This window comes from Anolis carolinensis, chromosome 3 (assembly GCF_035594765.1).
Source record: "Anolis carolinensis isolate JA03-04 chromosome 3, rAnoCar3.1.pri, whole genome shotgun sequence".
In the NCBI taxonomy this organism is placed as follows: Eukaryota; Metazoa; Chordata; class Lepidosauria; order Squamata; family Dactyloidae; genus Anolis; species Anolis carolinensis.
The window spans coordinates 171,820,612-171,832,688 of record NC_085843.1 but is presented as its reverse complement, the minus strand read 5'-3'; the positions used below and the strand labels follow the sequence as shown (position 1 = coordinate 171,832,688).

The 12,077-nt window shown below is 39.9% G+C and overlaps 2 protein-coding genes across 3 annotated transcripts in view; one reads left to right on the top strand and one right to left on the bottom strand.

Moving 5' to 3' along the window:
- LOC100561060 (synaptotagmin-15) overlaps nt 1-12,077 on the top strand; it is a 34,052-nt gene that overhangs the window by 15,573 nt on the left and 6,402 nt on the right. Inside the window, exons 2-6 of one of the 2 annotated variants that reach the window (XM_062975813.1) lie at nt 816-1,006; nt 2,031-2,173; nt 4,632-4,927; nt 5,204-5,374; nt 8,363-8,492. In XM_062975813.1, coding sequence (XP_062831883.1) covers nt 840-1,006; nt 2,031-2,173; nt 4,632-4,927; nt 5,204-5,374; nt 8,363-8,492 — 907 coding nt within the window. In that variant the 5' untranslated portion in view covers nt 816-839. Of the gene's footprint in view, nt 1-810; nt 1,007-2,030; nt 2,174-4,631; nt 4,928-5,203; nt 5,375-8,362; nt 8,493-12,077 lie in introns of both variants that reach the window. The other variant, XM_008114459.3, reaches the window with a different exon arrangement.
- The window catches only part of gprin2 (G protein regulated inducer of neurite outgrowth 2), a 96,899-nt gene that overhangs the window by 84,202 nt on the left and 620 nt on the right, over nt 1-12,077 (bottom strand). The window lies entirely within an intron of this gene.

Sequence of the window (12,077 nt, the reverse complement as noted above, 5' to 3'; positions counted from 1 at the left end):
AACCTCCAGTGTTCTGGGCGGAACATTGTAGGATGCTTGCATCACAGTTGAACCACGGAGGCCCATCGAAAAGAGTGTGTGTTGTGAGATGGGCAATGTGAGGCTCCGTAGATCAGCTGTGCTGGTGATCCACTGAAATCTACAACCACTGAAGTTGCTGCTGCTCAGTCATTTAGTCGTCTCCGACTCTTTGTGACCTCATGGACCAGTCCACGCCATAGCTCCCTGTCAGCCGTCACCACCCCCAGTTCCTTCAAGGTCAAGCCAGTCACTTCAAGGATACCGTCCATCCATATTGCCCTTGGTCGGCCTCTCTTCACTTTTCCTTCCATTTTCCCCAGCATCATGATCTTTTCCAAGCTTTCCTGTCTCCTCATGATGTGGCCAAAATACTTCAGCTTTGCCTCTACTATCCTTCCCTCCAGTGAGCAGCCACTGGGCATTATTTCCTGGAGGATGGACTGGTTGGATCTTCTTGCGGTCCAAGGCACTCTCAGGATTTTCCTCCAGCACCAGAGTTCAAAAGCGTCTATCTTCCTTCTCTCAGCCTTCCTTATGGTCCAGCTCTCGCATCCATAGTTTACTATGGGGAATACCATTGCTTTGACTATGCGGACCTTCGTTGCCAGTGAAGTAAGCTGAGGGAAACTGGTAGATTTTATTGACAGTTGCGCAAGCGAGACAACAAAGGATTAGTCAGCTCTATCCAGCCGAATCAGGATAAATTGAGAATATATCATACCAGTGGGGTCCTCCGACAGTTTTGTTCCTGTACATTTCAATATATCTATTTTTTTTGTGTGTAATCAGAACAGGTAGCTGCTGTAGTAGGTGGTGTGATGGGAGGAATTCTTCTGCTGGTCCTTATTGGAATAGCTGTGTACCTCTTTTGGAAGAAAGTCTACCTCAAAGCTTCTTATGAAGAACTTATTGAATCTGCTTCCCCTGTCCGGCAAGACACAGTTGTCACCCAACTATCTTCTTCACCTCATCCTCCAAAGGCAAGGTGATGACTTTCTGTCTATCTAAATCCTAGAAAAAAATCATGGGATGATGTTAGCATTCCAGGCACCTTCAAGCATTGCAGGATTAACTTTCTTAAAGCTCCTATACTAATCAATCAAACATTATCAATATTTGTATGTATATTTTTATCCTTTACAATTTTATCTTGTAAATCACCTAGAGCATCTTGGATGGAGGGCGATTAATAAGTAATTAAATGATGATGATGATTATCAATGAACCCTAGTTATGGGTTAGAAACGGCTTTGGCCACCTTAGTAAAAGAGCTATTCTGGGAGCTATACAGGAGAATGTGTTTCTATTAGTTGTGCTAGACCTCCTGGCAATACCATCAACCATGGAATCCAGTTTCATTGCTGCGATGGGACCTAGAGGCACTGATTTACAGTGGCTCTCTTCCTTTTTGGAGGGGCAAACCCAGAAAGTGCTACTGGGAGGTTCCTGTTTGACTCATTGGCCTCTGGGGTCCCTCAAATTTTGGTTCTGTCCCTCATAATATTTAACATATGCATGAACCCACTGGGAAAGGGTGCCTACAGTTTGGGGGCTTGAGTGCCATCAGTGTGCAGATAACACCCCACTTTATTACTCCTTTCCACCACAAGCCAAGAACAGTTAAAAACACAAACATTGGCAACTCAAGCCAAATGTGACATTACTTCTGGTTCCATGGGCAGTAATTCTGCAGGTGGCATGAGAGAAGGGGAGATGGCCAGCTGCTCCTTTTGCATTTGCCCAACCCTGATTTAGCACATTCTCTAGTGAAAAATTACAATGTGTAGAGAATTTTAAAGGAAGTCATAGGTACTAGAACCCAGAAGTTCTTTTAAATTTCATTGATTTTAGAGAGAGGTTAACCCCACATTTAAACTGTGTCCATTTCAGGGCATATAATTTGAAAGTGCTTAGCTTTGGATGATTTCTGCTGAAATGCACATGTCTTGGCTGATTGATATCTTTTTGTTTTCATAATTCAACTCAATGTGATGGTCATATTTGGACAGAACAAGAAGTGTCCCTTTTATCGTTCCACCAAAATTTAATAGACAAGCTTGGACTGAAATGATAAATGGAGAACATGTTCAGGAAGACAGTGATCTCTATATTACCCCGGATTCTGGGCCTCGATCCTCTTTCCATTCTTTAGGTAGGTTATGTTACGCAGGTGAGTGAAACTGAATTCAGTGTTCCATTTGCTAACAATGAGTTAGGTCTAAACTTACTTATTCATAATGAAGAGTGCACTGAACTACTTGACTTAGTCCTTCTACCCTTATCTTAATACCCAACCTCTGCACTTTATTACTAGCCCTTTTACCAGTGGCCTTGCAACATATTGCACATGCCTTATTAATATCCTGCCTCCAGTTCTGAACATGTCCATTGAGCTCGGCTATCGGTTATTGTTTATTTTATTTCCATCATTTCTATGCCGCCCTTTTCACTCGAAGGGACTCAGGGCGGCTCACATTGGTTGTTGTTGTTATGTTTTATGATATCTTATATGTTTTTATGTGTTAATTCATTGTAATTGAAATGTATTTTGATATACAATAGAGTCTCACTTATCCAAGCTAAACGGGCTGGTAGAAGCTTGGATAAGCGAATATCTTGGATAATAAGGAGGCATTAAGGAAAAGCCTATTAAACATCAAATTAGGTTATGATTTACAAATTAAGCACCAAAACATCATGTTAAACAACAAATTTGACAGAAAAAGTAGTTCAATATGCAGTAATGTTATGTTGTAATTACTGTATTTACGAATTTAGCACCAAAATATCACGATATATTGAAAACATTGACTACAAAAATGCGTTGGATAATCCAGAAGCTTGGATAAGTGAGGCTTAGATAAGTGAGACTCTACTGTATTTTATTGTTGTATTACTGGGCTTGGTCCTCATATAAGCCATCCCGAGTCTCCTTGGGGAGATGAGCCGGGATATAGAAGAATAAAGAAGTTGTAGTAGTAGTAGTAGTAGTAGTAGTAGTTGTTATTATTATTATTATTATTATTATTGAATACTGTTGTACAGTAGAGTCTCACTTATCCAAGCTAAACGGGCCGGCAGAAGCTTGGATAAGCGAATATCTTGGATAATAAGGAGGGATTAAGGAAAAGCCTATTAAACATCAAATTAGGTTATGATTTGACAAATTAAGCACCAAAACATCATGTTATACAACTAATTTGACAGAAAAAGTAGTTCAATACGCAGTAATGTTATGTTGTAATTACTGTATTTACGAATTTAGCACCAAAATATCACGATATATTGAAAACATTGACTACAAAAATGGTTTGGATTATCCAGAAGCTTGGATAAGCGAGGCTTGGATAAGTGAGACTCTACTGTACTTATATAAGATGTCACAGGTCTTTTCACACTATGCACTTGTAAATTACAACTCCCTTTTAACTACCATGGCTGCATTCATTGGTGAATAATGGGGAAAGCCTTTAATCAAAACCCAAAGAGCTGTTGCTTATCAAAAGTAGACTCTACTGTACCAGATGAACAACTAGATGAAAACAGAGCAGGGAGCAATTTAAATCTAAATTTCTATAGCAAAAGTGAAGCACATGGCCTTGTCAATGGATTCTAAACCCATTGTAGATTCATAGTTTTCAGGGATGCAAGCTCAGCCATGTATGTGAATGACTTGAAGCTTGTCAGCTCAGTTCAAGGTTGAAAAATGTGCGGCCATCCAAATATTTTGGACATCAACCAAAAACAATGTGGCCAATGGGAGATGATTGTGGAAGAAATAGTTTGAACTATCTGGGAGGCCAAGGCTCATACATTAAATGATGGTTTAATTCATGAGCTGTACCATTGTATGGTTTTGTCTTTGTGGTATGATGTGTCCAAATTCCCACATGGTTCTGCAGTCTTTGGGTGATAAATATATACAGTAGAGTCTCACTTATCCAACATAAACGGGCCGGCAGAATGTTGGATAAGTGAATATGTTGGATAATAAGGAGGGATTAAGGAAAATCCTATTACACATCAAATTAGGTTATGATTGTACAAATTAAGCACCCAAACATCATGTCTAACTACAAATTTGACAGAAAAAGTAGTTCAATACGCAGTAATGCTATGTAGTAATTACTGTATTTACGAATTTAGCACCAAAATATCACGATGTATTGAAAACATTGACTAAAAAAATGCATTGGATAATCCAGAATGTTGGATAAGCGAGTGTTGGATAAATGAGACTCTACTGTACTACTGATAGGACAGCCCAACACTGGTTTTTAAGCCTGTTCCTGGGGTTATTGGGGGCACTTATTCAGAAAATTGCATTGATAGACCACATGCATTCTAGATATGGTTATCATTATTTTCCATGGGCAAACAGATAAAGACTGGCACATGGCATATGTTCTGTATCTCAAAAATAGGGATAGGGAAAAACTGGTGTTATCAGCAGATCAAATATGCCCAGAAACAGGGCTAACATTTGAGACACCAAATGTGTATTGGCCAGCATAATGATACAGCAGCCCTGAAGTAAAATGTGATGCACATAATATAAACTTAATGTCCTTCGTACAATGAATTGAGGTGATTTCTCCTTCTCTGTACAGCTGGAGCATACCTTGTAGGAGCCATTAACCCAGAACTCTACAAGTTTCCTGAAGACAAGAGTGAGACAGACTTCCCTGAGGGAAACATTGGTCGCCTTTGGTTCTCTGTGGAATATGAGCCAGAATCAGAAAGGCTTCTTGTCTCCTTGATCAAAGCCCGAAAGTTGCAGTCTCCTGCCAGTTCTTGCAACCCCTTCGTGAAAATCTACCTGCTGCCTGATGAGAGGCGTTACCTGCAGTCCAAGACCAAGCGGAAAAATCTCAACCCTCAGTTTGAGGAGAACTTTGTTTTCCAGGTAAGCTTTTCTACATATAGAACATTGTGTGAACATAGATAGTGGACTGCAGTGAAGGAAGAGTTAGGGTGCCATCTTCTCCTTTGCAACAGGCTTAGGCTAGCTGTGAATGTAGACCAGTGTCATAACAAACAGAACTACAGGTCATGCACAAAATTCTTTAAATGGTAGCCTAGTCACTTTTTTTAGTTTAATGAAAATCTACCTTGAGCGGTGACAGGATCAGAGGAGTGGGAACAGAAAGACTGCTTCACTGTTCTGCTTGCTATCATATAGGTTTCCAGTAATACACTCCACCAAAGGACACTGAAGTTCTGTGTCTACCATGTTGACAAACAGAAGAAGTATATTCTCCTAGGACAAGTAACTTTCCCTCTGAAAAATGAAAGCTTATCTGGTGATGGGAAAGTCATTGTTTGGAGAGATTTGGAAGCAGATAACCTCGAGGTCAGTGATGAATTAATGGTGCAACTAATTTGATCAATGTTGATGTCATTATTATTAATGTTTGTATTCGTCCTCTTTGTTCATCACTACTACCTCCTTTTCTTTGTAATTCAAAGCTACCCTATCTTCATGTTGGCTAAGTTTTCTCTAAATTAGTCATAACATAATCACACAGGCAAAATTTTCCGTCGAACAAGAGTTTGACCTGATTGCAGGCATGGAGCCTGCTGGATCTCTCACATGATGTAGATCTACTTCTAGTGGGACTCCATGCCTGAAGTGAGGTCAAACTGTCATAAGAGGCAGTGTCTAGAACACGGGAGGATTCCTGTGTTCCATAGAGAAGAGGGAAGCTGGATGGTGGTGCTTCCCCAGTGGGATGAGGTAAGGGGCAATGCAGGGCATGGGGCGATGAGTCCCACCCCCGATTGGCCTCGATCCATGGTGAATCCCTCTGCTATCACCCACTAGTTTCACCTCAATGTGATGAAGTCCTGTAATGAAGTACGAATCTTGGTTTACAGATGTTATGTTTAATTGTGTGTTTATGTTTTAAAAGGGTAAGTATTACCGTTATTGCATCTCAGCACTCAGAGGCTGGTTACCATGGAGAAGTAGGCGGAGCCAACTGCTGTTTAGTTGAAGAAGTGCAGAGTTTAAAAAAATAATGTCAGTCTGTGCTCTGATGAGGCACAGGGAAGACTGATTCTAGGTTGATGGGATCAAGGAGACTCAATTGTTCATTTTGAGTCTGTTTTAAATAAGTTTGGTGACTTATTTAATGTAGTCTATGTCCTGGAAAGGCACAGAGAATCTGTGATAGCATATCACAGATGGGTGACTGTGGTTTGAAGTCATTGGATAGTCCAAGTTTCAGACTTTGGGAACCAATCCCAGCTGGACTCACAGAGATCCATTGAAGTAACAGTTAGAAAGGAGCAGAGGAATAGGTTTTAAGTACTTTAAGTCAAAGAAGTGATACTTTAGAGAGTTTGATTCATCTCCTTCTAGTATTGTAACTATTAATAAGAATGCCTCTAAGTGAAACATCTTTTGTAACCACCAAGCTTGTGCCTGAATAAACTTGTTATTGTTCTTTCAACATCCAAGCTTCTGTCGCATATATTCTAAACCAAGTTATGCTACCCTTTAAAGTAAAAGTAAACATCTCCCTGAGTCTTTTGTTGTTGCATCTTTCCAAATTGGTGGCAGTCGATATTAGTTCTTTACAAATTGGTGGCAGCGGTGGGATAAAAAGATTCCCCCTGCCTGAAAGAACCTCAGTCGTTCATAGTTCCTTACAGGTCCTTACTCAAAGTGGTGTTCTCTGGCTTTGTGCTGGTCTCTGAGCTATTGCTCAGTCTGTCATGAGTTGCAATGGGAAAAAACAACAACAATAGATCCTGATCAACAAAAAAATTGGTCCTGTTCCCTGAAAAAGGTTGCTGGTATGAGGAGCATTGCTCTAGACTAGAAAACAAAACTCTATATACAGACATATGAGATGAGGTAAGATAATACAAATTCAAGCATGTGATTTGTATATTGGTAAACATGTGCCAAAATTAAAAGCTATTATGAAAAAGCAACTGGGATAATGTATTCTTTTTTAGAATACAATAAAATATTTTATTTGTGTATGTATATTAATATATGTATATATATGGGTGTGTGTGTGTGTGTGTGTAAGAGAGAGAATATGTGCATATGTGCATTTATTATGTGTGTGTGTGTGTGTGTGTGTGTGTGTGTGTGTGTGTATATATATATATATATATATATATATATATATATATATATATAAATAAGGAGCCCCGGTGGTGAAGTGTGTTAAAGTGCTGAGCTGCTGAACTTGCAGACCGAAAGGTCCCAGGTTTAAACCCCGGGAGCGGCGGGAGCGGCCGCTGTTAGCTCCAGCTCCTGCCAACCTAGCAGTTCGAAAACATGCCAATGTGAGTAGATCAATAGGTACCGCTCCGGTGGGAAGGTAACGGCGCTCCATGCAGTCATGCCGGCCACATGACCTTGGACAACGCCGGCTCTTCGGCTTAGAAATGGAGATGAGCACCAACCCCCAGAGTCAGACATGACTGGACTTAATGTCAGGGGAAACCTTTACCTTTTATATACAGTAGAATCTCACTTATCCAAGCCTCGCTTATCCAAGCCTCTGGATTATCCAAGCCATTTTTGTAGTCAATGTTTTCAATATATCGTGATATTTTGGTGCTAAATTCGTAATTACAGTAATTAAAACATAACATTACTGCATACTGAACTACTTTTTCTATCAAATTTGTTGTATAACATGATGTTTTGGTGCTTAATTTGTAAAATCATAACCTAATTTGATGTTTAATAGGCTTTTCCTTAATCCCTCCTTATTATCCAAGATATTCGCTTATCCAAGCTTCTGCCGGCCCGTTTAGCTTGGATAAGTGAGACTCTACTGTATATAATATTATATAGTCTCTCTCTCTCTATGTGTGTGTGTGTGTGTGTGTGTGTGTGTGTGTGTGTGTGTTTGTGTAATTTCCAAGGGTTTGGGGTGTTCCTTTGCCTCATCAAACCTACCACATAGCTAATCATGGTGAGTTGTGGGGCAGCTCAATTGTCATTCTAGAAAACTTGCAAATGTTAATAGTTGGTGCTTTGAAGCTCATTAACTATACAGTTGACCCTCCACATTTGCGGGTTTAAATTTAGCAGATTACATTTGATGAATATCATCTATTTAGGAAACTCTATTTCCTCCAGGACAACTTTAATGGTCAGTGTCTGGTGGTCATTGACCATAGATTCAAACAGAAAGATCTAGAGATTCTGAGAAGTGTTTTCCTTAGTTTCATGGGAGTCCTGTGCCACATCTCTCTTCAAAACTGGAGAGCCTACTGTTCAAGTAATTGGAGTGAAAGAAAAACATGCTGCTTAATGTTATCTGGTGAATTAATCTTGATGCAACCAACCAACTTCCTCTCTTCATCAAAGGTGCCTTCTGAACACGGTGACCTCCAGTTTTCTCTCAGCTACAATGGCTATTTGGGCCGTCTCACAGTGGTGGTGCTGAGAGCAAAGGGCTTGAAGTTCCAGAAGGAAAAACAAGCTCTTGATAAGTGTGGTGAGAAATCATTTTTGTTTTGTTTTTAGCAATAGTGTGGACTAGGAGTGTAGAATTGCATAGTAGAGTAGAGTCTCACTTATCCAACATAAACGGGCCAGCAGAACGTTGGATAAGCAAAAATGTTTGATAATAAGTAGGGATGAAGGAAAAGCCTATAAAATGTCAAATTACGTTATGACTTTACAAATTAAGCACCAAAACATCATGCTTTATAACAAACCAACAGAAAAAGCAGTTCAATACATGGTAATGTTATATAGTAATTACTGTGTTTATGGATTTAGCACCAAAACATTGCCATGTATTGAAAACATTGACTACAAAAACATTACTACTAAAAGGCAGACTGTGTTGGATAATCCAGAACGTTGAATAAGCAAAGGTTGGATAAGCGTGACTCTACTGTATATTAGCATTATCTAAAACTCATGAAGAACAAATAGCTTTGTTCACATAATCATAATATAACCTCACTGTGTTTATTCGTTATAATTAACTCTGCAAATATAATAAATGTATTAAATGTTGTGTGAGGTTAAGCCTTATTCTGAATCAGAGCCAAACTGAGAAGACACCTGCAATGGTGATGCAAGTGACACCACCACTATTTTTGTACTAGTTTTGGATATGTTTTTGAAAAAGTAGAAAGAGGAAACAAGAAAGAGAAAACAACACAACTGGGGCACAGACAAAGTTGGCTACAATTCCCATAATCCCTCATGCAGCCTGACCATGGCTGTGCTGACCAAGGAATTCTGGCAACTGTAAAATGTATATTGCCAAGCTCTGAAAGTACCATAGACTAAACAAAAATAGGAAAAACAGGTATGTCAACCTTCTACATTTGTGAGTTCAATTTTTGATTACTTGCACATTTGATTAATATATTATCTCTAAAAATCTATAGAGGTGACTAAATAGTCTCCCTAAAAAACCTAGAGAATCTCTACACCCTCCAGCTCGGTGGATATTGACCATACAATTATTCTGCTGATTCCCAGAGAGGTGTTCTCAGTTTTTTTTTAAATGTTGTTGTAGTTTTTCTATTCTTATGGGGGTTCTGTGCAATCTAACCTTATGAAACTAGAGTGTCTACTGTAGATTACTTCTCAGGATGGGACCAAATGTATGTTCTAATTGAAGAAAGATTGAATACCATCACATCTGCTTAAAAATCTGGTCATATATTCACTGTCGTGAAAAATAAAAAAGGCTCCCTGTTGGAATAGTGGAAAAGCTGTTGAAATACTGTGAAGATCTGAGACCATTCCTTGGGCGCAACCTGCTTGGATATTGGCCTTTCCTCCCAAATACACTGCCATTATTGAATTTCCATATCTTTATGCCCATTGAAATAATAAGGATCTCATCACATTGATGAGGTCCCCAAATCGATTTGCCCACCTCCGTGGTGAATTGGCAGGGCAGAAGGGCAATCCTAGCACCCCGCTTCACTGGCAGCAATGCTTCCTCATCACATGTGAGGAAGCGTCACTGCACGGCTTTCCCCTGTGCTGGCCCTGTGATTCCTTATGGAACACAGGAAGCCTTATGTATTCTGGTCCAAACATCCTAGGGTTCACCAATGAAACCCTGCTGGAAGTCTGCCTGTGTTGTGTGATGGGTGGCGTGAGGCTGTCAATCAGCTGTGCTGCAAGTGCCCATCGAGTGATGAGATCCTAAGTCTGTCATCAATTGCTTCAAATACAGACCTCCTTATTCAAAACATAAACTCGAATTGTCATGTTTTCTATCCAAAATTGTATGTTGTACCTGTGCTGGTACGGCTGTACCAGAAGCTCCGACTTTATTTTCTTGCTGCTAATGTTTGCAGTCATAGGACAGGTCACCTGTCAATCATCATTAAGTTTGGTTCCGCCCCTTGTTCAGGGCTCTGGGAGGGAAGGAGCAATTTTTAAGTCTGTATCTCTTAAGGAAGCTAAGCTATAGGACGTAGACCAGCTCGTCCCATAGAAAAGCTTCATATCTCAAGCACATCTGGGGATATAGAACATCCGAGAAACCAGAAACAGAAATTCCAGGGGAAAAGTCTCAAAAGCTCTGGCTGAGAGCTCACAGCCTCTCAGTCTCACAGTTCCTGAGAGAAACAGCCCTGAATTTTCCAAAGAAACCTCGGAGAGGGAACAGCATCCACGGAACCCCAGCTGAAACATCTGCAAGCCTTGGTTGGTAGGTCCACTTGATACCCAGATGCATTTGGAATCAGTAGTGGGTCCCACATCAGCTAAGCCCATATAATAGACAGCCTGGGAGAAGTTATAAGAGGGTTTTCACAGTTATCCAAAGCCAATTGCCTGTCCCCTGGGTACAAGACTGAAAGGGCCAACAGTTTATTAAGGAAACCTTGAAGTGTTATTTGACTCCTTGAAGATTTATTATTTGTTCATCAATAAAGACTTATCTCATTAAAGACCCAAAGGACTATCTTTGTTCAGGAAAATTCTCAACAACCTCTCTTTTGAGGCGTCCTGGCTTCCCGCTGGGCATAAAGTATACGTCCTATACCAAGACAATAGTTACAGGCCCAGCGCGTGACAGAACAGTACCCCTGACATTATGTATATATAACAGTGTCAGGATCACAGCTTTTAGCTGTATATACTTGTATTTTCTATCTGTAACAGACCACCTGCTTTAAGCCACTATAACTTCAAATACTGGTCCTGTTATCACTTCTATTTAGTCTACTACCATCAAAGAGAATCCAATTCCCAACTTAAGTCTTTCAACTGCCATTCTTGCCAAAAGAACTCTGGTGAGGTTTTAAAAGACCCCTGCAGTGAAATTTTTCCCAGGGAACTGGTCCCATTAGCAACCCCATTATCTTGACCAACAACATCATTTCCTTAAGTAACATCATCCACACTGTTTTCTTCAGTCTTATTTCATTCCTGGTGCCAGAAAAAGAGCACCCCATGTGACTCATTGGGATCCTTGGTTCCACATGATTTTTCATGTAATTAATTAAAAACCCATAATAAGAAAAAAAATTCTCTATCAAAAAGTCATCAAGAGAAGATTCCGGTGTATGCCTTTCCTTCTCAAGAATACTATCTGTGGAATCAATATCTTTTCAAAGACTGTAGACACTGGAGCCAAACCAAATGGCAGCTTTCTGAATTGAAAATGTTCCCTGATATGAAACCCCAAGAACTTCCAGTCTGTAAAGGTCATTGGACATTGAGATCTATAAAGGCTATCTAACCTCTATTCTCATTTTTTGTTTTTCTTGACCAATTGTAAGGTATCCATTTTGAACCTCAGGTTACTCACAAAATCATTTAGATATTTCTGAGATTCAAAACAGGACAGTATTTCCTGTCTGATTTCTGAACAGTAATGAAAAAAATTGAGTAAACTGCTTGGAACTATTGATCCTCTGGAACCTCCTCTGTTACTCCCATTTGACTCAAATGCTGTACTTATTCTAAACTATTGTCCGTTTTTTTCCTGTCTTGTTACTGGTGAGAAAACACTTTGGAGCCATTGCCTTACAGTTGCAGTTTCCAAATGGTGATCACAACTTGCCAGGAGCCTCCGGTGGCCTAGGGGATAAAAGCC